This window comes from Crocodylus porosus, unplaced genomic scaffold (genome assembly GCF_001723895.1).
Source record: "Crocodylus porosus isolate Cpor-Errol unplaced genomic scaffold, CroPor_comp1, whole genome shotgun sequence".
In the NCBI taxonomy this organism is placed as follows: domain Eukaryota; kingdom Metazoa; phylum Chordata; order Crocodylia; family Crocodylidae; genus Crocodylus; species Crocodylus porosus.
In genome coordinates, this window is record NW_017728948.1 from 1826004 (window position 1) to 1851633 (window position 25630).

At 53.2% G+C, this 25630-nt stretch overlaps 1 protein-coding gene across 1 annotated transcript in view; it reads right to left on the reverse strand.

The window, feature by feature from the left end:
- Nucleotides 1-7848: 7848 nt before the first annotated feature.
- Nucleotides 7849-25630, reverse strand: part of FBXO41 (F-box protein 41) — a 37624-nt gene continuing 19842 nt past the window's right edge. The window contains exons 7-12 of the mRNA XM_019553471.1: nucleotides 24392-24544; nucleotides 17245-17340; nucleotides 15058-15176; nucleotides 14494-14652; nucleotides 13587-13702; nucleotides 7849-10854 (exon numbers count right to left, since the gene is read on the reverse strand). Coding sequence (XP_019409016.1) covers nucleotides 10792-10854; nucleotides 13587-13702; nucleotides 14494-14652; nucleotides 15058-15176; nucleotides 17245-17340; nucleotides 24392-24544 — 706 coding nt within the window. The 3' untranslated portion in view covers nucleotides 7849-10791. The remainder of the gene's footprint in view (nucleotides 10855-13586; nucleotides 13703-14493; nucleotides 14653-15057; nucleotides 15177-17244; nucleotides 17341-24391; nucleotides 24545-25630) is intronic.

Sequence of the window (25630 nt, forward strand, 5' to 3'; positions counted from 1 at the left end):
AAACGGGACTTTGTGCTTTGTAAGTGAACAGGAGTGCATCCGCGCTGCCTGGCTCCAGCGTCAGCTGGAACAAAGTCCCCAGCTTTGGACAACTGCTTGGGTCAAATAAACACTACGAGAGATCTGCATCCAAACCAACCGAACAGGCGTCCTGCTCAGCTTCCTCTAACCCTGTCCTAACTCTGCCGTGTTAGCACAATGCAGAGGCCCTGTAAACTCCTTGCAACAGCTGCGACCTCTACCCTGGGGTTGGCAGGACTCTATACAGCAGAGAAACTCAAGCAAAGGAGGCCCTGAATCATAAACTCATAGACCAGGCAGGTGGAAGGGAGCTCAGGAGGTCACATCTAGTCCAAGCAGGACCAGTCCCAACTACAGCATCCCAGACAAGGCTTTGTCCTGGGGTTGGCAGGACTCTATGCAGCAGAGAAACTCAAGCAAAGGAGGCCCTGAATCATAAACTCATAGACCAGGCAGGTTGGAAGGGAGCTCAGGAGGTCACATCTAGTCCAAGCAGGACCAGTCCCAACTACAGCATCCCAGACAAGGCTTTGTCCAGCCGGGTCTCAAGGGAAACCAGAGGGAGAAAGTGAGGGGGAGCTTGTCCATGAGCAAGGGAGTTTGGACACTAAACACAGGGCGTGGGTAGCATCTCACACCACTCCTACAGCGGCTCCTCGTTGGAGCAGAAACCTGAACGCAGCCGCGTGGGGCGATGCCAGCCACGAACGGGGCGGGAAAGGAGCCGTGCCGTTTTACCATCCAAGCCAAAGGGCAGGCGGCAAGCGGGTGGGCCGCCCAGACGCTCAAAGCCGAGGCAGGTCGAAGCAACGGGGGAGCCCTGCTGCTACCAAAGCAAAACCCGGATGGTTCGCAACCTGCTCGGACCGCGGCAGGTGGCCAGCGAAGGACGAGGCATCCAGCCGGTTGTTCCCCGCTCAGCGGGAGCACCTCCGCAGTCCCGTGCAACTCGTTCCACCGTGCGCAGAGATGGAAGAGGGGAAGTCTCTAGTGTTTCACCTCTGTCAGCTACGTGCCCGCCTAGCCCAACTCCTTTGCCAACAGCCTTGGAGAGGACGGAGTTGCACATGCAAGCTTGTGATAAAGGCTTTGTTAGCAACCTGGGTGCTGCTTGATTGCCGTCTGGGGGACAAGAAGCAGAATCCGATCACCCCAAAGATGCGGGACAGGGACCGGCCTCAATAACCTCAAGGATCGGTCCTTGCTCTGCCGTTCTGCTGCCCCCATCACACCACGATGGGAGGCAAGTTTGCAAGCCATAACCTGCTCACACCCAGAGCCTGCAAACTCTACTCTTCTTGAGGCCTCTTGTGTTTCCAGGGTCTGACAAAACGTTACAGACCCCGGGCCAAATCTGGACCTGGGGCAATCTAACCAGCTTCAGTGGAGTTGGCGATATCCTGCCTGAATTTGCCCTGCAGGGTTCAGTTCAGACCCAAAAGACAGCGCCCCTTGGTCAAGCAAAAGAAGTCATCCGACCGTCACAGGAAAATGCGGGGTTGATGCCTTCTCCCACTTCACCCAGAGCCTTTCCCCTGCAGCAGAACAATTTGGTGTCCAGGCTACACTAAAAGGAGTGCTCTCACTGGCACCGAACACATCAAAAACGTTTCAATAGCAGATTCTGCTTACATTTAGCACATGGCCTTGGACGAAAAACCCCAGCTGTCAGGCCCAGCCTCAAAAAACACCAACCCCGGGAAAAGAAATTCATGGGGCAGGGGTGGGTCCAACCCAGCAGCTGGGCAACAGTTAGCTGCAAACTCCTCTCTCCATGGCAAGAGCATTATTGTAGATTTTCGGAAAGCAAAGACCAAGGAAAGCAGAAGCAAACAGAAGAAACCAGAGAGATGGTCTGCAGACAAAACCTCTCCGGTCTCAGAGGTCGAGCAGCTGTTATTGCGTGTGCATCAGCTGATGTCTCTATCCAAATCCCTCTGCTTCCAGCTTTGGAAGGAGCTCTGCAATCAAACCCAGGTGCATGTCAGGCAAAGGCACCCACCCACTACAACGACCCCCGTGGGATATCACAAAGGGCTCGCTCTCTTCTTAAGGGCTGGTGTTTTGATGGTGGCTTCCAATGCACCCGGTGCAGCCGTATCCTCCCTTGCACTATGGCAGCTCTGTCACGAGTAGGATGTCATGAGAAACCCAGCAGCTTCACCACAGTCCATATAGTTCCTCCCAGGACAATGCCAGGCTAAGGGCTTGCTTCTCAGCCCATGGAAATCAAGGCCAGTCCTCCCACTGACCGCACTGGGCATTGGCCATGGCCCTCGTTGGTCAGTAAGAAAGGTCACTACAGTCCAGTGCATGGACTGTTTGGCACGCCGCTCTCCCAGCCCATCCCTACAGACACCTCACAGGCTCTCCAGGAAAGAGGTGGCCCGGGGTGGGGTGACCTGGATGAAAAGCACCCTGTGATGGCCTATGCACTGTTTAAGCTCTGGGCAGGCCCTTGCTTGCTAAAGCTTATCATTTGGCACTCTGCAGAGACGCTGCCTTCACCTGAAAAGGATAAATAAAAAAATAAAGCGTCTCCAGGGCCATGCCCTGCACCACTAAAACTTTATTCACTGCACTGCAATGCAGCAGCATCCAGCAAATGTGGCACTACCACGCTGGACACCGACACAGTGCAGCACTGCATCCAGTGCACCCACAGTGCTAACAAGGTTGGGACCTCAACACAACCCAATTTCTTCCTAGTTTTGGCATGAACTTCATTTACTGGCCACAGGATTCACCTTCCTGTGTGACAGGCACTAACTTCTCTTTGAAACATATTCTAGGTCTCCAATAGCAAATACAAGCCACCAAATACAAGCCACGATTCAGCAAATACAAGCCCAATGAATATGCGATTAAACCCAGCATCCTTCTGGATAACCATTTTCCTTGCTGTTGTGCAGTTTTAATGAATGCTTCCCAGAATGGCACCGGTGCGCTGAGCTTTTGATAACGGGGCCTCCACATGGGATGCATTTCTTGCTTAAGAGTGAAGTGAGCATCACTTCAAGCCAGGCGCTAGTCTGTGATTCTGATACGATGCCATATTAAAGGCAGGCTGGTGTACTAGGGTATACTCCATGCTGCCCATTAGATGCCAGGCTGATATGATGCCACCACTCATCTCAGGCCTGTTGCTGTGCTCCACACATGGAGAGGGCAGAAGAGACCGTGGCATGGTCCTCTCTGACCTCTGCATGGCAGCAGATGCAGAACGCCAGCCTGTGTCTCCTTTGCTGAGCTCAGTAATGTGGTTTTTTTCCAGTTTTGCTTTTAAGACTTTGGGACATGGAGAAACCCATCACCTTTACTGGTGCTTTGTGCTCCCGGCTAATCACCCTCCCCAGGGAAAAAAAAACATTCACCTTCATTCGAACTGCGAGTCGCCTGGATTTGATTCCCACCCGTTGGAGCTCATTATTACCCAACTCTGCTCCAGTAAAAAGTGCACCGTGTGCACCCGACTTTCTGCACCCCCTGGGTTTGCAGGCTGCTGTACGCTGTAAGCCTTCCATGCCTGGGAAGATTATTTGCGGATCCAGAAGGATACAGGATTGCTTCCCTAGTGCCTCAAGGCAATGAGGGGCTGCGCCCGGTGATCGTTCAGTACAGAGCTGGGCACGCGTGCGTCTCTGGTGAACGGCACTGCACGCAATGGGGAAGGCAGGGCCAGGGCCTGGCAGCAGGGCTGGGAATTGTTGAACCTTTAGGAAAGGGAGATGGCTGGGGCTGTGGGAGCAGGCAAGGGAGGGCTTCTAGCTGGAAGGGTGGGGTGGGAAGATTAGGGCTTGCATAGCTACATAGCACTTATCATCTATTGGGCTCCAAGCACAACTACCCCTATTTACACATAGAGGCACAGATAAGTGAAGTGACTTGCCTGAAGTGACACAGCGAGGCAATGGCAGGGCAAGGTTGCTTGGTATTGTCTCATTCCCAACCCTGTATTTCCCAAGGGATCGTGTTATTTCCCTAATCACACAGGCGAGCTGCTTGGACACACTACAGTGACCCTGGGGTCACCTGCCTTTACACTGGGGTAAGCAAGGAACAAACCTAAGCCGTGTCACCAGTGTAACCAACTGGGATCCAGTGTCAAGGGAAGCCCAGGAAACACTGGGGATAAAATTACACCGGTGTAAGTGTCGTGTGTCAGCTTTTATTCCCGGGGCAGCTGTTTGCTCTCGGCCAGGAGGCTGTGACGGACTCTCCTGCCTCCTGGTGTTGAAGTGGTTTAATGGGGTATAGGTTGTGTTGGTCTAAGGACACGGGCAGACAAGTTTCTTTGGGTAAATGTAATATCTTTTATTAGACCAACTCCAATAGTTGGAAAAAAATTCTTCTTTGCAAGCTTGCAAATTCTTTTTTGCAAGCTTGCAAAGCATTTTCCCAACTATTGGAGTTGGTCTAATAAAAGATATCAGATCTTTGCAAAGAACCAGGTCTGCCGAAGTGGTTTACAAGCACCTCCTCGTCTGCCTACCCTGGCCCCTGGGGGCATTCACACCAGCGTACAAACCTGGTGGGCCTGGCACTGCAGAGAGCTGCCCTTGCTCTCCCACCAGACCCCACAGCAGCTGGGTTAAAAAGGCCCAAAAGCAGCCACAGTCCTGAACCCTTTTTATTTGGCCAATGAAGCGCTTGGCCAATGAAGACCAGGCTTCCCTTGGCAGCAGAAGCCCTCTGCTTCCCTAGCGTGGGCAGGATGAAGACTCAGGAATGATTTGCTCTCCAGGGATTTAAAGCATCTCCAGCGTCTGCAACCCTCCCTCCCCACCGTCTCACCCAGAAAGGTGGTCTATGGAAGAGATGCCACCGCTGCTCCTCCATCTCCATGCAGAGAGCAGCTCCCACCGGAGCCCCATTTCCATGGCTGTTTCTGCTGACCCCGTGGTGCTGGGTGCCTGATTTCATGGCAGGGGCAGGTGCCCTCACTCCCCACTTCTTGCATCTGGGCAGGGGGTTGGACTGGATGACTCTCCAGGTCCTTTCCAGCCCTGGGATTGCATGGGACCCAGGCTGCACTGACACATGCTTGGAGAACTAATGCTAGCACAGCTCAGAGCTTGTCACTCTCTTAAACCCAAGTGCAAGTTGCTGGGCCAGCAAACAGCCCAACAACAGCCTGCGTGAGAATCGGCAGGCAGGTGCTTATTGCTGCCTCATAGCGACGAGCTGCCTACCACCCCTCAATGGGGAGAAATCCCATACTTCGTGGATATAACGTGCACTCCCCCTCCCCCAAAACCAGCTGCTGGAAATTGCAGTGCACATTATATGCGAGAAATAAGGGATGAGTAGTTTCTGCTGGGCAAACGTGACAGTCAGAAAGCAGAACGTGACTCAGAAAGCAGAACGATGTGCGGGGAGCCTTGCTCCTGAGCTGCCGCTACTCGGTTATTACTACACGGTCTTTTTCCCCCTTCCAAAACAAGGTGCCTCTCTGATTCCACGGCATGTTGTATGCAAAAAATACAGCAATCTGATCATTGCTTTGGCACGGCAGCAGTGTGCCATGCCCAAGAATATCCCTACAGTCAAATCCAGGTGCGCTATAGCATGGGAATACACAGGAGTCCATGCAACTATATATAGGGACAAGCATACCTATGCACCAGGGTGTACCTACTTAGCTTTAATCTTGCTAGCTGGGCTAACAGTATCAGTGCTGATACACCAAGGATGTCAGAAGGGGCTGGCAGCCTGAATGCATGCCCAGCACCTGTCGGAGCTGGCACTGCTGGGCCCTCACTGCAGCCCAGCTAAGCCTGCCTGGGCTGAAACAACACCCTCGCTTGACTGCGGAGACCAACTCTACCCCTGCTTGGGTCCCGTTTCCAGGGGAAAAGGCACGAGCCTCTCTGGCCTGAAGAGCAGGGACCTCGGATCCATGGCGGGGAATAAAAAACGTAGTTAACAAGGGCATAGATGAGCATCTCGGCCAATGCAGCACCTCTAGGAAGATGAGGAGTATGCTGTGACCTTCCTCCACCCTGCGGAGGTTGCCAGACCTGGGCAGTGCCAGGTCCAGCCTGCCAAGCCCTCCACACTGAAGCCCATGCTGAATGTTTCAGCATGGGGGAGGACTTCCCAGACTTATCCAATACTAGACCATTGCAGATGCCATGCGGGTCCCACGGAAGAGGCTGGTTTACTTCTTGATGCAGCTCTTTGCCAGTAAAATCCTCTAAGCGCAGCCACCCAATGCTCGGCATTGCAGACTGTGGTATAGACAGTGCTGGGATATATTTAGCACATAATCCTGTCCATCGCATGAGTGCGAGAGAAAATCAAAGACAAAGAAAAACACATTCCTCAGCTAAGAGGATCCTCTAGTTAACCTTAGAGCTGTTTGGCACTTTCCTTGTCAGAAGCTGCTATTCTGCGCAGACTTAAAATCATAGTATTAAAGAATCACAGACCAGGAGGGCTGGAAGGGACCTCAGGAAGGTCACATCTAGTCCAACTCCCCACTCCAAGCAGGACCAGCCCCAACTACATCATCCCAGACCTCCAGGGTATTGCAATGACTGAATCTTAGAAAATGAGGGTGGAAGGGAGCTCAGGGGGTCACATCTAGTGCAACCCCCTGCTCCATGCAGGACCAGCCCCAACTACATCATCCCAGCCAAGGCTTTGTCTTAAACACCTCCAAGGATGGAGACTGCACCACCTCTCCGGGTAGCCTGTTCCAGTGCTTCACCATCCTCCTCGGGAGAAAGTTTTTCCTAATATCCTACCTCAACTTCCCTTGCTGTAGCCCGAGCCCATTGCTCCTTGTCCTGTTGTCTGCCCCCACTGAGACCAGCCCAGCTCCATCCTCTTTGCAGCCCCCCTGCAGGGAGGTGAAGGCTGCTATTCAATCCCCCTCGGCCTTCTCTTCTGCAAACTTCACCCCCTGAGGGTGTGTATAAGACTCTACAGGATGGGGCCAAACTCCAGCGTTAGCGCCCACGTGAGAATATTTTTGGCTGTTCCAGGGTGCAGCTAGCTGAGGCTGAAGCCACGTTGCTTTCTTCCCTACACAAATCTGAAGCGTGAGGATTGATAACACACAGGCACAGGCCCAAACTCAGCATTTCGCTTCCAAACTGGGATCCCAACATCAGCCGGGGCCCCTCCCTAACAGTGAAAGTGCAGCGCCTTGCGTGGCAGCGCTCCCATCCCCTCCGGACTCCATCTCAACTGCCCGCATCCTGCAGCAGTGAGTTCCCCACATTAACCAAACCAGTCATCTACCGAAAAGAGGTGCTGAATGGACCTGAACCATGCAGCCCAGCATCCGACGGAGAGCCACGCTTACTGCACGGGAGCAGGGCTTGCCATCACCCAAGCTCAGCCTTCAACCTACTGGGAAGCTCGTGGCTCGTAGCCCAGAAGATGGGCTCGTTTTGCCCAGGAAAGCAAACATCTGAGGCAAGACTTGAGCTCCGAGCATGGTGTGTTTCGTGGCTGGGGAACACGGCGCACTGAATGAATGCCGGGCTACCACAAATGACCAAACCCCAGCAGGAGGAGAGGCAGTGTGTCACGCACGCACGCACACGAAACTGCACACCCACAGCTCCAGGACCGCGATTCACAAGCAGACAGTTCTAGCAACAAGAGTCCGACCTTTCTCACGAATAAATAACATCTGAAAAGGCTGTCCAGCTCCTTCGTTGTCCCTCCCATCCCCAACGACTCCCCCCTGAACCGGGAAACAATCTCACCGAAGAAAATACCTAACACACGACTGATGTCGGATGAGCGGGTTTCCCCTGAAAATGACTTTAAATATTATGGCCGAAGGGGGGGGAAATAACTGTGCTAGCAGCAAACCGGGAACAGACACGTTCAGTCTTCAGACATTAAACTCCAATACAACAGTCCTTAAGCATAGTGTATAAACATGCGGAGTATATATATTTTTCTTTAAAATCTTTTTTTTTTCTGTCTTCTTTATAGAAATAAATACTTACTTTGTTTCTTTTAAGGTCATTTCATAGTCTCTGTGCAGTGTCAAAAGGTGACCTCTCAGAGTACCGTATTTGTCGCCAAGGGACTGTCTGGTTTTCAAAGGTAGCAAAAAGTGACATTTGGGGGGCTGTGCTGTTTTCTTCTTCCTTATATTGTAGCTTTTCTTTCTTTTTTTTGCATTGTTGCTGGTTGTGGCATCTTGCATCTGCAAGACAATCCTCGCTTCTTGCCCCATGTCCCTTCCCAACCACAGGCTGCGGTCGAATTGGAGCAGCTCAACATGGCCCACGCTGTCTTGCCTACGGAGGTGTGGTCCACGTGGACTACAAATCCCAGCATGCCACAGCTCCAACTTTATGCCCCTGCAAAGGGCAAGGGAGAGCACTACATGCTGGGACTTGTAGTGCTGGGACTTGCCAAGTCTCTAGTTTCTATCGCTCCATTTTATGCAGTGAAGAACAACCTCCATATGGAGGAGACCGGAAAATCTGGGTGTCCCTGATCTAGGATAACGCGTTACAAAACCAGCCCCCCAGCAAGAACGGCTCCTCGTCCCAGCTTTCGGAGACAGGGCAGGCAAGCACCTGTTGAGATTGGTTATGTACACCTAACCCTGCCTCAGATCCAGGGGCTGGAGAAGGTCCCTTCCAGCCACACACTGCTACAATTTAATTAGCCTCTGAAAAGCAGACCCAGATTTCAAAACACCCAACATTAGGGGGTGACTGGGTCTGGGTTTGGTGCATTTGCAATTGCTAGGGGAGGAACTGGCTTTGCAATCTGAATGACAAAGTGCGAGCGGCTTGCACTGGGGGTACTGGGGCTGGGAGGAATTTGGTTTGGTTTCTGATTAGATCCTAGATGAGCGGCTCCTCGCTTCTCTTGCAAATCCTCCAGCCTGGTGGGTCTCTGGGGTGGAGACCTCTTCGTGACATCGGTGCGGACAAAGTTGCCATGCATTGCCTATTGCACGGGGCCGGCCTCATCTGACCTCCTCTTGTAGACAGGAACCGGACAAAGGCACCTCTGGGGTCCCCCACCCCTGTTTCACATGGGTCCCTGGCAGCAAGGTAGATGGAGAAGAAAGTTAAGAGATTTCCGATGTCTGGAAAGGCCTCTGCAGCCTCCTTGCCCTGAGAAAGACCCAGCTTCCAGCAGCGCCAGACTCCATCACCGGGGATATCCTGCCCGACAGCTTGGAGACCTGAAGAGCTACAACCAAGGCCAGCCGCTGGTTTCTTGGCACCGTCTGCGAGCTCATTTCCCCAGGGTGGTTCATGCCCTACCCCTGGCTGGCTGACAGCTTCTGGATACAGAATGAAATATGAGTCCCCGTTCCCCGTCAACTACCTTCGCTGCTCCCGGAGCAGGCGAGGTGCTTCCACGACTGGTTTCATCGCTCTTTGGGGCCACATAGCAGGGTCCTCGATACAGGATCAAGGCTGCAAAGGATTAAGATCAAAGCTCCCCCCCGCACCGATGGCACTGCTCCAGTCAGTACCAACCTTGGCATGGGAACCGGTCGGCATCTTTCCTCTAGAGGCAGAGGATAAATAGAGGTGAAGCTGGCCAGGCTACTCTCAAAAGAGCCCTTTCTTTTGGAAATCCCTGCCACAAGATTAACTATTGCAAAAAAAAAGCAGGATTGGCAAAAACGGGGGCCCGTGATGGAAAGAAATAACAGACAGGGGACAGCGATCTCTGTTCTGGGTGGACGGGGGCGTCACAGAGCAGGGTTTTGGCCACGTGGTTCTTGCTTAAAGCTAGTCAGGAAGGGACATGTGATGGATTGGGAGGTGTGATGTTGGCTCCCCTCTAACGCACGGTCCACCTCTCTGTCCCTGCCGGGCAGTTCGGCCCAGAGGGAGCTACCAGATGAAAGACGAGCGCCCTTCCCTGAGGACGGGCCCAGGATGTTTGTGCAAGCGGAGTCGCTGCAAGGCAAAGGCCCTGGGGTGGGGTGTTTGAAGAGATGGTTTATTGCCTTGGCAGGAAGGGGATTTGGCTTCCTTGCTGGGTGAAGAGGGCACAAGGCCGGGCAGGCGTCTCTGTGCGGAGCCAGCATCCGCTCCGTCAGCTCCCTGCCGCCCACGAAAAGGGATGGTCTCTGTGCTCTGCGGTTGCAGCGGTGCCTGCTGGTCTGGCTTCCAGGGGGCACGTGCCCCACGTTTGGTTTTCCTCCTTGAAATGAAAATGAAGACGGGTAAAACAAACAGCAATGCCAGGCCTTGCTTCCTGCAAGCGGGCAGGAGTCGCCAGAGATGCTCTCGGCCTTAAAAACCATGACGGGACGGTCCCCGGGAATCCACCCGGCCTCCGTTTGCGCAGCCACATGTGCAAGCAAGAATCGCCAGCTCAAGGCCCGGCCTCAAATTAGCCGTTTCCATTTCGCGGGAGAGGAGAGAGATGCTCAGTTGGATGGACGGTCGCAGCCAAGAGCCCGCAGGCCGGGTCCTGGAGCTTCCCGGCTCCCATGAAAACAAAGAAATGGAGTTCAAAGAAAGAAACATCCCCAGAACGAAGATCCTTGGCAGCAGGCTGCCGCGGGGTTTCGAGCCTTGTTCCCTCAGCCAAGTCGGGAGTAGCCCTGTCCAGGAAACCCGTTTTGTAACACCTTCCCGCCTATGCGACACTCTCCGTCCACCCCCGGCGAGGGAGCGCGACGCTGCCAGTCACGAAGGCCCATGAAAGTCTTGCGCGCTGGTTGGCTTCTCCACGGCGCCGGGTCTGGGGACGAACGGCGGACGGACGGTTTGGTCTCACAGCGTTGGAGGAGGAGGCACGTTGTCTCCCCCTGCAAGGCTAGCAGCCTCCTTCCACCTTGATGTGCAAGATCTTGGAGAAGCCAGGTCTTTTCCTCAGGGCCTGGAAGAGAACGGGAGCTCAGTGCACGGCAGACAGGGAGCAAACCGCTGAGCGTGGCTCTGCCCCCATAGCTTGCACAGCTCTGCAGAGGAGGAAGCAGAGGGCTGCTAGTCCCATGTCAAATGGGAGGTCATCCGTCAAGTCTCCCGGCCAGGAAGAGAAGCCCAATCCCCCGACTCCTTAGATGGGCCCCATCCCGCTGAGCCCCACTCCACCCTCCATGAACTGCCACCCATTTCCGAGTCCCCTCCTCATGCTCTTTCAGAAGGAAATTTACTCTCAACAGGAAGAACGTGCATTTAGCCTCTATTTCCCCTCGGCATCTTGAGGGCATCTCAGCTTACACCTGCCCTTCCTGTTGCAATTGCGCCCAAGGCCTTGGGTATCAATGACAGCAGAGGAGCCAGGATTTCCTTTCAGGGATAACCACGTGACTGCATCTCCGCTGACCTCCCCTGTGTGATGTTCGACTCGCTCCTTTACTTGCTAGTATTGCTCTGTATGCTCGAAAGCAACCTCTGGGGCTGATTAGGGACAGCATGAAAACAGAGTCCCCAAGAAGAGTGCGTAGGCAAAGAGAAACCCCACTAGAGAACAATTTTCTAGTGCTGGGAATGAATTGATTTACACAGCGGAACTTGACTGGGGAGTTAAGAGAGTCCCCGATGGTCCTAGAAAAAAACCTGCACTTCCATAAAAGTCATCCGAGGGAAAATGCAATCGAATGCTGGCGGCTTTGGAGATGAGGGACTCTCGGGCCATGGGCTGCATCTGAATTGCCTTCCCAAACAGTAGCTGGAGCAGTGGGGGTTACAGAGAAAGGAACTCCGGCCTGCCCTTCTCGCTAGCATTTCCATCTTGGGGGCAGCAAAAGCAAAAGCAAAAGCTGATCACTTTGCTGTCTCAGAAGGCACAAAGGAGGCAGAAAAGGCTCCCTGAAAATGTCACCATGTGACCACGTGGCAGTGAGCTCCATGCTGGCTCTGCCCCTGTTCAGCTGGGGGTGTGACTAGTGAGCTGGGCCGAAAAGCAGAGCATGATTTAGGGTACTCTGGGGTGCTGGCCAAGAATATGAAGTGCTCAATGTGGGCTGAAAGTGTTGGCACTGGATTTGTAACCCACATAGCTTGTTCTGGGCAGACCCAAACCCTCAGACCGACTATTATTCTTACCTGTTATCACTGTGCATCAATAAAATGTGCCTATTATTGAATGGATAGGTCGCAGAGGGTCTGAGGGTTTGGGTCTACCCAGAACAAGGTATCTGGGTCACAAATCTAGTGCCAACAAAAGCTGCCTTAACTTCTCTCTTTTTGTCCTTGTGCAGGAGCTGAGCACTGAGCAGCATTTGCACCATTTGCTTCCTTGCTGCAACTCCTGTCGCTTGACCAATTACATTAAGTAAATCTGTTTTATTTCCTGTTTTATTTCCAGCTTGATTTTATTTGGTTCAGATGCATGACCAAACTGTTCCTTCCCTGCATTCAAGATAATGGAAAAACCCAGATAATATTTCTGCTTGGGTTGGGTTTTATAAAGCAGTCCCTGTCCCAGGCCTTTACAAATGCAAATCAAAGCGAATGCTGGGCCTTTGTTCAATGGACTGAATTTGCTGAAGTGTTTGGGAGGGCTGCCCCAAGCAGAACCAGAACGTAAGAGCTGCTGCATCTTGGGTCAGATCATAGGTCCGTCTTGCCTAATATCCTATGTCACATAGTGGCAGAGGGCGAATGCTGAAGGGGAGAGTGGACTGGGTTTTTACACCATTCCTCTCTCACTTGCACAGCGCTCAAAGCAGGGCTGCACCATGGGTTAATAAAGTGGCATCACACTACTTTCAGTTTTGTTCACAAGTCCCTTCCTAGTAATCCCTATCATTTTGGTTTTGTCCTCTGGATGGCTGCTAGGCACCCAGCTGATGTTTTTAGTGAACAGTCCACAATGATGCCCAGACCTCTTTCCTGTGTGGAAATAGCTTATGTAGAACCCAACCAATTCTGCAAAGTGTGAAAAAGCAGGCGCTGGGCCTCAAAAGAACAAATGAGATTGAGTGAAAAATTGTAAGATTAAATAAACCGCCCCCCAAAAGCAAAACCAGGGGTTGTTATTCTTGGACTTATGATTTCTGAGCCACTGGGGCATGCTCAGGTCCTAAGTCTTTCTTTTCCGCAGCCACGAGGGCTAGAAATGCACTTTAAGGAAAACAAACAGAAAAACCCTAATTGAGAATGCTCCCTGGCTTCCAGGAGCTGGGGCTTTAAGTGAGACACCAGCTCTCATGAGGCATGCGAGTGTTGGCAATCCTGCATAACTGAAGCTAAGCAATAAGGAATAGGATAAATAGGCTGCAAATTTTCTGCAATAGGAAATAGGACAAATATTCTGCACCAAGGAATAGGACAAATATTGTATCCCTGCAAGTGAGGCTCTCCAGGTGTTTTAGGACATTCAAGAACTAAAGCTTCCCCTGGATGCAGCTGGGAGAGAGCTACATCCCTTTCCAGGAATGGGAAACTAAGGCCCAGAAGGAGATACTGCTTCTGCTGAGGGGTCGGTCTAAAATGGGATCCCCACTCCCACCCACCCCATTTCTGTTCAGGTTTGGAGGCCACCTTCTCTGCCGTGCCTCTGAGAAGCTCATTCATTTCCTCCAGGGACCCAATGTCCCCAGGCCTGTGACTCACCCTAGAGCTCCACAAGGACCCAAGGGACCTGCACCTGCCTCTGTTTACCTGGAGCTTGTTCACCATCTCCTCAAACATCTTCCTGGCTTCAGGGCTGTTTGGCTCCTTGAAGTAATCCATGATGCCCACCTGCACCACGATGGACTTCAGGTTCCGGCAGACACCTTGGGCGACAGAGAAACAGACTGGGAACAGCCACCGGGCACGGGGGTAGCTGCTGGATTTGGGGTTGGGTGATCAAAAGGGCACAAACCCTATTCAGAATCAGTGGCATGCGGGCTCTGAGCTAATCCAGGTGCCTTTCAACCCCTCCTGCCTCAGGGTGACCTACCTGTCCTCCCTCTGGGCATTCACCTGGAGCACTGGCCTGAAGAATTGTCTCCCACTGCCCCATCCTGTTTCCAGTGCCTGTGGCATTAGTGCTCCTGTTCCTTCCCCTAGCAGACTGTGAGGAAAGGTTTCTGGAGAGCCCATGCACAATTTCATGCCACCTCCAATGTACCCCCAATCTACTGAGCTGGCAAAGGCTGCAAACTTACAAATCCTATTTGCTTAACACAGCCAGGGACTCCCAGCAGGGAATATTTCTGGGCCTCAATGCCTCTAGCAAATGGCCTAGGGAAGGAACTAGATCCTGACTTGAGTTACATTAACACAAATCAGGGATAACTCCATTGACATCAAAAGAAGAACTCCAGATTCCTAATGGTGTAACTGGAGGCTGGATCCAGTTACTATCTAGAAGAGCCCAAGGCCGGGATGTCATTGGGATGAACCAGGATGTCACTGGGATGCACCGGGATGTCAAGGCATCCCAGTGGGATGCACCGGGATGTCAAGGCATCTTCCTCTCTAGCTGTAGTATGCGGGAGCACAGTTCTGGCGGAAGGGGCTGTGTCGGTGAGGTGCAAGGAGCCTCTGGTCATCTCTGTGGCTCTCTGCAACTGCTACTCACTGTTGAAGTGCAGCAGGGCTTTGGGGGTGACCGGCGTGGAGGTCAGCACCAGCATCTCCAGGCCTTTCAGGCCCTCCCGACACACCTCGGCTGCCACCTCCTGGTTAATTTCCGTCACGTGGTCGAGCTCCAGCACCTGCAGCCGCATGCAGTTCCGGGCTTGCGAGATGGAAAACACACACAGGGTCAAGTCAGCCAGGGCCCCCAGGACCCACAACTAGTGCTGGGTGAGTCTTTACCAGCCTTGGGAGGTGCAGTGGGCCTTAAGCTACATGCTTTGTTTAGGAAGTGGAGACGAATGATGGAAAACAAAGCCGTGCAATAGGAAATGGAAGGAGAGGGGCCTACACCCTGGCCAACAGGGAGGGAGAGGAGGTCAAGAATACATAATGAGCTCCCCACTGGGATGTGCATGACAGAGGTGTGGGAGAGCCCCTGAGTTAGCTGGAGATTTCACCTGCTTGAGAGAGAGTCCAAAACACCCCACAAAGCTGACCCGCCTGCATCCCCTCTGCAGCGACACCCGATGGGAGCGCTCTGATGAGAAAGTCCACCCACATTTACCTAAAGACGCCAGGCCTTGAACGCCGCAGCCAGCACCCCCCACGCCCAGCGCGCGCAGGTGCGGCCAGCATCGCCCGATCATCTGAAGGCAGCGGTTGCTGAAACGGGTTGGCTGCTGGCTGGAGAGGAAGAACAAGGAAACAGCAAGGGGAGAAATTATTCCAGTTACTGTCAAGTCACAGCAGCCTGGGGACAAGAGCTCCAAAAAACAGAGGTTCCAACCACCTGTGCTAAAGAAAAGCTGCTGTTAACCGCTGGGAGCATCCGGGCTTGTAGCATTTGTATATCTCCAAGGACCAGGAAGGAGCACAACAAGTTTTGCACACCCCCACATCCATTTTTCCAACACACATGCATGAAGTCGTATGCACACACATGCATGCAAGCCACAACACCCCCCCGCATCCTGAAGAAAGGACGAGCGCATTAAGCGTTCAACACTACAAGTCCATCCGCCCTCCAAAACCTTGCCCTGGGGATGTTGTACTTCAGCCACTAATAAGGCACAGTTGGATGCGACAGGGTATTGCTGAAAGTCAACCAGGGTCACCGGAAGAGAGGAGCCTCGGCTGTGTGGGAGGTGAGTACCCTGACCTGATTTTTGGGCTCATCCCACGTGTGCTGTTATCTAAGTCATGCATCTATTAGCACCCTGGGATTTTTTTCCCCCCAGACACTTTGGGGAACCTCCCAAGGCTTCACGCCCAAAGAGCACATGCCTGGGAAGTGAGAGAAATTGCAGTCGTGTCTTAAACAGCAAAACTGAGCATCCTCGCAAACAAAAGCACACCGGGCTGTCGGGGCTGCTGTTATATAAGCGGGGAAGAGCTCTGACAGCCGGTTGATGTGCAGGTTTGCTTACCGGCACAATCAAACTCCCCTTTCATCCCTGAGGGATCAGCATCCTTTGCAGCATTCTCTCTGACGCATCCTGAAAGGTTTTTGAGTCTCTGCTACTAGAGATGAGACTGGATTTCTCCTTCTAGATTTAGGTCTTTGGGCTTAGTTTAGACCTGTGGTGCTTAAGCTTTTGGCCCTACGGGCTGGATCGGACTCTGCGCGCCCAGATTGGGCCCCACGTAGCCACGGCTGGCTCCCACATGCAGCAATTGGGACCCAGGGGTCAGCACCACTTCCCTGGGTGCCAGGATCGGCCCTTGCCCAGTCCCATGTGCTGGGATCAGACTCTGGGGCCCTGTGCTGCTTCCACCCAGCCCTGCGTGCCAGGATAGATGCCCAGGGGTCCCATGCCAACTCCACCCAGCCCTGTGGGCTGGGACTGGGGACCTGTGCCATCTCCATCTGGCTCTACGTGCCAGGATGGGACCCCTGCGTTGCCCCTGCCTGGTCCTGTATGCTGAGATGGGGTTTTGCAGCCCTCTCCTGATCCCAGCATACCAGGATTGGGACCCTGAGCTGCCTCTGCCCACCCCCGTGTCCTCACAAAGCCCCGCCGGGCAGATGAAATGGCACTGGGGCAGCGCCAGATTATGACATGCAGAGGCCCTAAACTCTGTCCAGCTTAAGAGGCCCCATACGATAAAAAGAATCCACGAAATCCACCAAAATGGATTTTCATGAAATTTTAAGAAGAATTATTGTTATTTCTGCACAAATTTATGAACTCCACATGAATAATAACTGTGGAGCCATATATATGTATCTTTTTGACATATTAGAACAAAAATATCAGGGTTTTATTTCTTATTTAGAGGTCCCTCGTATTGTGAGGCCGTACGCTGTAGCATAAGCCTAAATCTGGCACTGCACTGGGGGCTGGATGGATCTGGCCTGTGAAGAGGCGTTTGAGTACCCTAACCCTAACCTGAACCTTAAAACAGAGCACCCCTGTTTTAGACCATTAGACAGGCAGGAACCAGCTATTTGGTTCAGATCTGGAGCCCAATTTCTACAGAGTCCAGGGTGCTTGGGTCCAGTTGGGGTTTCAGACTCATCTCTAGACTAGCCCTTCAGTGGGCACCGATGTCTACACGGCTTCTGTGGCGCTCTCCTAGCAGGACACGTCTGAGTCCGCTCCCAGTCCTATGCGGAAAGCTTCACCGCCACGTTTCTGGGCTTGGCTCACATGAGCACAAGCCCGTGGCTGAGGTTCATGCAGGAGTTTCCTCCCTGACAGACCCAGGGAGGCGGTGCAGACATGCCCACGCAACCCAGCGTTGCTCTTACCAAGGGTGTAGTGGTGCCACCTGTAAAGAGATGATGTCCCTGCAGCCGGCTCCCAGAGCCCAGATGACTTCGTGACCCACAGGGTCTGTCGAACTCCTGGAAAGATACACAGAGCCTCGTGTTATAATTCACCAGCTGCGATGCATGCCCCAAAAGCTTGTAGGGGCATTTCCAAAGCATCTAAGCATGGAGGGTACCAGAGCATTAATACTCCATGTCCTCCTGCCAAAAAAACCCCTATTCTCTTCTTCATGCTGTTTGAAGGTGCAAACACCTACACTAATGAGAGGAGAAACCTCCACCCCCACATGCACACACTCCAGGATGGTCAAAGTCATATCCACCTTAAGCCCACACATACGTGACACCAACAGAGAGGTAGGAAAATTAATTCACTTCTAGCTTGAGTGCTTCGGAGACAGTGATCCCGCATCCAGCCAGGAAACAGTGATGGCTTAGACAGCTGCTACGTGACCTTCTCCTCTAGGCCCTGAAAATGTATTTCAGTCCCAACCACTCCTGAGAGTGAGAGAACTTGTCGGGAGGAGATTTTCCAGGGCACGCAGGGCAAGTGGGCACCCCGCTCTTGGGGGACGCCATCAGGACTTCGGCCCTTGGAAAACCTTCCCTGAAATCATTCCTCTCCATCCGTGCAATCCTGAACCCTCTGAGTCTGTCAACCAGGACGCTAACGCATGCCCAGCTCGCTCTGCATTGCACCCAAAGCGCCCGTCTCTGAACCGAATGACTCAGTGCTGCACAGAAATGGCTCACTCCAACTCAAACCAGTCATCCCCACTGGTGCGACTGGTCCCCCAGGACCACCCCGTCCCACAGAGCATGGCGCGATTCTGAAGATTAAGCCCGTGCTGCTAATTTTGAACGACCCAGTTTTTAACTTCAAGTGAACCTAAAAATAAGTCAATTGTGTTATCTTGAGCGCTCATACATCTCCAATGAAGTCGCCTGCCAAGATTCCCTTACGAGTCTGGCTCACACTTAATTAAAATAAGTGAGTCATGTTGACAGGTTATCAAGCTGCCAATGGCCTCTGGTGAACATGAATATTCGGGGCTGCTGAACCATTAAAAGAAAGAAAGGGTGAAACGGCAGATATGTTAAGCTACAAGTTGTGCTCTCAGATCCCACCTTCTTTTTTGGGGTTCCCGGGTTCAGAGTCAAGGTCTCACTCTTCTGGAGAACGGGAGCAGTGGGGCTGGAAGGGGATATTGAAAGATTTCTCCCTATGGTAGTATTCCCCGTTATCCAAAAGAGTCGGACATTACCACAGCTGGGTGAAAAACTCAGTTTTTAGCTCGCTGGCAATTCTGTGGGAGAGGGAGGATCTGGGAAAAAAAATGTTTGGGGTATTTTTTATTTAATAGAACGGACGGTGGTTTTGAAACAGCCCAAACTGCTTGTGTGAACTACGCTGGCTTTTCTGAAATGTTTTTTCACACAGTTGGCCCAAATAGAGATGAATTTGCAAAATGCTCTGGTGCTGCTGAGTCGGCATGTCTCACCAGAAAGAAAGCTTTGGCTGAAAAAGTTTCCTCCACTCATGACGGTAAAATGTTGCGTCAGCCGTGGTTTAATACTACCTGGGTGTCATTGCCGTGTCGAGCGCAGAAGAGCACCAACCTCTAAGCGCTGCCGGAGTGCACAGAAATAATCAGCATCCTAGGCGGGGAAAAGGGCACCAGGACCTGATAGCTCAGGGATCGGTAAGGTGTGACCAAAAAACTGTCCTCTCAAGGCTACAGAGAAGCAGCAGGGGCTGGTAGCTGAAACCCAAAATGATCTCAGCTCTGGTCCTGAGTCTGACTCACTGGCTGATGCATGGCTGTGCAAGCACACGTGGCCGGGAGGATTGCTCAGTAGCACAACCGAGGGCATTGCCACCAGGAGCAAGGGGGTCCCTGGCTTTTGCCTCTTGATCCAAAGAGATGCACTCACTTGCTCTGGGCAAGGAGAGAGAAAAAGATGACAGCCTCCCCTCCGTGGCTTTGCTCCGATCACCCTGGCATTGGAAACCCAGGCTCCTTCTTGCTGCTGCATCAGTATTCAAAGTCATGCCTGAACAGCCGGACCTTGGTCACGAAATCGTCATGCAGACTGGGCAGATGAAGGAAGAGAGACCTGCCGGGCACATGCCAAAGCTGCAAGGAGCCCAGCACAGTCGACTCGGGTTGGGTGCCGCGTGCCGCTTGTTACCTTCCTGCCACTGAACTGGACAGTGGAGAAAGAAGCTGCATTTGCTCTCTCCTCCTTGCAAGCATCTCGCTTAACAGATGAGAGAGCCCGAGAGCTTGAATGGAGCACAGACTTCCACCAGCAGATCTTTTGCCATCTGAGAGACCACCCAACAAGGACGATTTTTCCCTTCAAAGGAATCTGCACAAACCCAGAGGGAGAGGAAGATAGGCGGTCGAGTGGTCTGGGTGCTAGTCCTGCTCCGCAGAGGCTCCCTGCATCACCTTGGGCAAGTTGCTTAATGTTGTTCTATATCACGGCTCTCCCCTGCCCCCTTGGGTGGTTGGGGAACTAAATATCTTAAGGACCATGATAACCTGTGGGGTGCTTTTGTAAAGGAAGTGAGATATTTTCATGGAAATCTTAAAAGCTCGACATCGGTTGTTAATTTGGGGGGCTGGACCCGATGATCTTGTAAGGTCCCTTCCAGACCCTAACATCTATGAAACTATGAAACCTTTGGTATTACAGCGCTGTCTGCAAGTCACAGGTGCTCTTGCACGTCTCACTAAGCTCTGATACGGGAACTGCTGTGAATGATGCTTCATAGCATCGCCCAGGAACCTCCGACTTAAACTGGGCAAATGATGCCCTAGCCCCAGTTATTCATGCCTTTGTCACCTCTTGGCTGGATCAAGGCAAGGCGCTATGCATGAGCACACCATGCCCACCCTGTGCTCCCACAGTGGCTTTCAAGCTCAAGGCTTCATAAGCGTATTTAAAAGGGCCTAAAGCTCCAGGGTGAAGGCCACGGCAAACACTTCTACTCCTCTGGTCCCATCTCTCAGGATGAAGCTCATGTGTGGGAGACAAAACCCCGCAGAGGCTACACCCAGACTGCGACTGACCCCCGCCAGCAGCCACCCTCGCTGCCCTCTGCTCCAGGGGCAAGGCGGGCGTCTGCGACCTTGGCTTTTTGGATGCAAATATACAGTGACAAAACCCCCAAATAACCAGGGCTCTCCGCATCATGCTTCCTGCCTTTGGGGAGAGGAAGACAGAGCAAACAGTGCTTGCCAGCTGTTAGTCACGTCTTTGAATACGCTCCTGGAAAGCGCTCACACAATACGGCGAGGAGGCACTATGGAATAATGAAGAGTCCTGGAAAGGACCATGGCGGGGGAGAAACAGGCTTGTGGAAATGGAAATAGGCTGCTGCCAACTTGGCCTGAGGCTGTGGGTTTTATAGCGACCCATTCACACCCCTCGCTGCACAGGCCGCGCTGCCTCTGTGCACACTAGCTCCCAAACCGGAAGCAGCAGAGCCGCACACACGGGAGGGTGAATTAGCACAGGGAACAGGCAGTGCCCATTAGCCTGCCCACAGCACTGCATGGAGGTGGCCCGCAGCTAAGGACAGAGCTGGAGCCGCGTGGTACATGTCAGCCCAGTGCTGGCAGCAGGGCAAGGGCGACGGCGAGATGTGCCATGAACATTTAAGGACGTTAAGACTTGCCATTTACTGGGCACAGCTACACGAGATGCTTGCTGTGCAGCAGACTCATTAGCTGCGCAGCAAATAGATTTCATAGACATTAGGGCTGGAAGGGACCTCGCGAGATCCTCGGGTCCAGCCCCCTGCCCAAGGGGCAGGTAGTCAGCATCCAAGATGAGCATCCATGCTCATCCAAGATGAGAATCCAAACACCTTCTGAATGAGTCCAGAGTAGGTGCTTGCACCACCTCTGGGGCGAGTCTGGTTCAGATCCTGAACACTCAGACTGTAAAGAAGTTTTTCCTTAAGTCGAGTCTACATCGGCCTTGCAGAAGTTTGTTAGGCCTTGCTATCCCTTGGGGAGCACTGGTGAACACCAGTTCTCCCAGATCCTGATGCACCCCCTTTATGTACTTACAGGCAGCCACCATGTACCCCCTGAGCCTTCTCTTCTCCAGGCTGAAGAGTCCCATGTCCCTCAGCCTCGTCTCATATGTCTTGCTCTCTTGGCCTTTGATCATGTGCATGGCTCTCCTCTGGACTCTCTCTAGCTTACCCACATCCCTCTTGAAGTGGGGGGCCCAATACTGGACACAGTATTCCAGCTGCGGCCTCATGAAGGCCAAGTAAAGTGGGAGGATGACATCCCTGGTTTTGCTTGAGATGCATCAGTGGATGCATGCCAGCGTTTGGTTCACTTTGCCAGCTACAGCATCGCACTGGGGGCTCGCATTCATCCTGTGGTCAGTCAAGACCCCCAAGCCTCCCTCAGTCGTGGTGCGAGTGAGCGTAGCACCGCCGAGCCTGCAAGTATATGATGCTGGTCCTTCCTCCCAAGGTGGAGCACCCGGCACTTCTCTGCATTAAATGCCATCGGGTTTGGGTCCACCCACCTTGCGAGCGTGTCCAGGTTGGCCTGTATCCCCAACCTGTCTTCCAGCGTGGCCGCCTTCCCCCGTAGTTCAGTGTCGTCTGTGAACATTGCCAGTTTGCATCTGATGCTTGAATCCAGATCATTAATGAAGATGTTGAAGAGTACTGGCCTGAGCACTGAGCTGGGGACAGTATTCAAGGTGCAGATGCACCACAGATTTATAACGGGGGGTCACGATACTTTCAGCTTTTAGAATTCTCTTAATAATCCCATAATAATAACAATAACAATAATAATAATAACAATCCCATAATAATAATAGTAATAATAATCCCTTAATAATAATCATAATCCCCTAATAATAATGAACTTTCATTTCTACCCAAGAGAACTTTTACAGTCTTTTCTCCTATGCCCGAAAAACGGTATTTGTGCCCAAAAGCTTGCAATTAAAGGCATTTTTTTGCAAAAATCTAGTGGGTCTAATAACGGCTATGTCCTCTAACACAAGTTCTGATTCCTTAATAATCTCTTACATTTGTTTGCCTTTTGAGAGCTGCTGTTTAAACATTTCCCAGGGAAAAAAAGCAGCAGAACGATCTCCTCGGCAACAGGAGCCCAAACCTCAACCCCTGCTCACTTCAGGCCAGTGCAAGGAAACGAAGCCACCCGATTCACGGACAGCCTCCCGCTGATTTTGCAAAGGGCCGGGGCTCCTGACTTCTCCGTTCAGGATGAACCGAGGAACAACAGCCTCCGACGTCCACTGGCTGATTTTTATGACAAACCCAGCCAGCCACATGCAGCTCCCCCCCGCGCGCTCCCCCTCCCCGGGGCCGTCACCGCGGCTGGCGGGGCAGGCTGTAATTACAGTGTTTACCACGGCTGCCCTGGCACGGGGACAATCGCCCGGCCTCATAAATAGCTCAGCGCGGAGAGCCGCGTCGCCCCAGAGACCCTGCCAAGGATGAAGGCCCCGGCGGCTGCCCCCTTTGTTAGCCCGTCACTCCTGCTGCTGGCAGCAAGCGAAAGGGAAAGGCCTCTGTGTCTCGTGCCGCTGTGTGAGGCTTTCTGGTAGCAACAGCAAGGTGTTTTAATTCAGACACAGGGCAGGTCTTCATCACTGCCCCAGGCCCGTGTCCCGCCAGCTCCGTGGCCTCCCTCTCCCCACGTGCTACCCCATGGTGTCCTCCCTACAACCTTGCTGCGATGGCCTGTCTGCAAGCACCGTTACCAATTAATGCAACACTGATGAGAGCCATGGGTGCTGCTTTGCTCCCCTGTTGCTGTGCCCCTGGCCCATCCCTTCCCACTGGGTTATTTTTCCTGGCTTCGTTCTGATGTCAAGTCGAGCAGGCAAGACTGAGGCCGGCTGTGTCAGCCTCCTTGTCTGGAAGTGTGCATCTACCCAACACCTGTGTGTGCACTCATGCAGCACAATGCACCTGTGTGCCCCTGCTCTGTGTGCAGCAGGTCCTGGGGACAAGGCAATTCAGCTCCCTTCGCGTGGTGCCGAGCCCATCCCCAGCACTACAGGGTCTCTGTGTGAAGCACGTGCCCTAAAGTCCCAAGCACTGGTGTGCAACTACCACCTGCATCATCCCCTACACTGAATGGCAGCAGCTGCATTAGAAATACCATCAGCAGAGACACAGGCTGTACCTGTCTGCATGTTTCTAAGTGCCTAAAAGAAGGGACCCTGCCCTTTGTCACTCTACTATCTGCCCAGGCTGCTGGAAGTTATGTGCCACATCCCAGCCTGTCCAGGGAGATTCGACTGAAGGACCCTTTCCAACTGTAGGAAGGCGTGAGCACTGGGTGTCAGTGAAAACTGTTCACATCATGACTTCCAGTCACCAGCCGGAGATTGGAGAGCCCCCAGAGCCTGGCCTGCCCCCACCCAGGTCCATCTCCAGGCTAGTGGGGGGCTGCCCATGTCATAGCTGCTCTGTACATAAAGCAAAGCCGAGGGAGTCCTGCGCTGTTGGTTCACCTCCAGATAGTATTTAGCAGCCTACAGACCCCAGGGTACATTGTCCACACCTCTCCAATATCAGGATGAGCCAGGTCTTCCTGAAAGCATCCAGCAAAGCTTACCACACAGCCTCTTTGGAGGCTCACTCTGTTGCAACAGCAAGCAGCTAGCACCTGACAGCAACCAGATGCATACGGTCCCCAATCAGTCCCAAACTGGCAGCCCAGCTTGGAGGAACAGGGCTGGAAAGGGGCTGTCTGCCAGCTGCCCCAGGGCACAGCAGCCTCACCGAGCTGCCTGGCATAGGAGAGGATGTTTTGCTGTCATGTGTCAGGGTCTGGGTTTCTGGATCAGTGTTTTTAAAGGGCTGTGGGGTCCCAGTCTGGATGCATCAGCACCTCTGGTGTGGTTTCATGAGATTTATGGGGTTTAGCTCTCCTCAGCTCCTGGCTACTTCAGCCCCCCACCAGAAGGGCAAGCACACTAAGCACCCGTGCCTGTCCATGTGCATGAGCAAGACGCTCTGAGAGGCGACTCGGAGGCCGGGAGCCCTCCTCTCACCTATGCACACATCACCGCCAGGTCTTGCAGGACCCCGTCTTGCACGTACCGATAGGTGACGGCCTGGAGAGCCCGGCAGTAGCAGCTGGCCAGCCAGAGGGAGCGGTCCGTCAGGATGTTGGGGCAGTGAGAGATGCGGAGGATTAGCAGGTTGCTGCCCGTGGCCTTCAGCAAGGACTCCAGCCCAGCTTCAAGGCAGCCCCTGAGGGGAAACAAAATGCATCAGCAGCACTCCTTGCACTGCCTGCTCCCTGGGCAGCATGAACCAGGAGTCCCAGGAGGAAGCAGAGCCCAGGAAGCCTTGCACTGGCAGCCTGTCTGCCGTGGGGAAGGGTCTTGTGGGCACCAGCGTTGTCAACCTAGGACCTTTGGGGTTCCGGTGGGTACATTCAGGCTCCGGTGCTAGCCCATTGGGGTAAATGCTCTAGTGTGAACCCCAACAGTGCTACAACCTGGACAGGGGGAAGTGCTCCAGGGACCCATCCCACTCTTGACCATAGCCTGGGGGTTGTGTGGAAGGGGCCTGGCTTGTTCCAAGTGGGTCCCTGACCCCCTGTGGATGAAATTTGGGTGAAGGTGGAGGACGAGCTTTCGTCTTCTCTCTGCCTTAACTCGAAGCCATTTCTCTTCAGGTCCCCCCAGGCCATGGTGCCTGCTCCCCTTCTCCCTTCAGGCTCCCAGAACAAGGCCTTAGCACCTTCATCCCAGCAGCAGACAGATACTTTCACCCCCACACTGCTGAAACTCCTGTCCGTGCCCTCCCTGGGCTGAATGCAGCTCTCAGCCTAGGCTTCCTCCTGGCCCTGCCAAATCCTGCCACCATGCCACTGCCCTGCCCTTGCACTCGGGTCCTTTGCAAGGGGCTCTGTGCCCAGTCGGCTCTGCCTCGTTAGCACGGCAAACCCCCTAAGTGCCAGCAGCTGCATAACCTGCACTGCTCAGCGCTGGAGGACTGAGGGAAGCGGGGGTCCTCGAGTATTTTCTGAGGCCAGACTGTATTTCTGAATGCGTCCAAAGCCAGAGGCAGGTGGTCTAACTGGCAGGGGGACAAGGCAGCCCCAAGCCTTCTGTAATTGGAAAGGGATTCCCAGGGAAATGGGACCTGTACTGATTCCAGTAATGGGGGCAGGGCTCTGGCATGGAGACCAGCTGTTGCAGTGGGAGTTTGCAGTGGCAGGAGCCAAAGGGTTAAGAGCTGGGTCTCTACCCAATTAGCACGCTCTCGGTGGAGCATTAAATGGGAAAATCAAGTGCTGGCGCATGTCTCTGCCTGACAACAGACACCCAC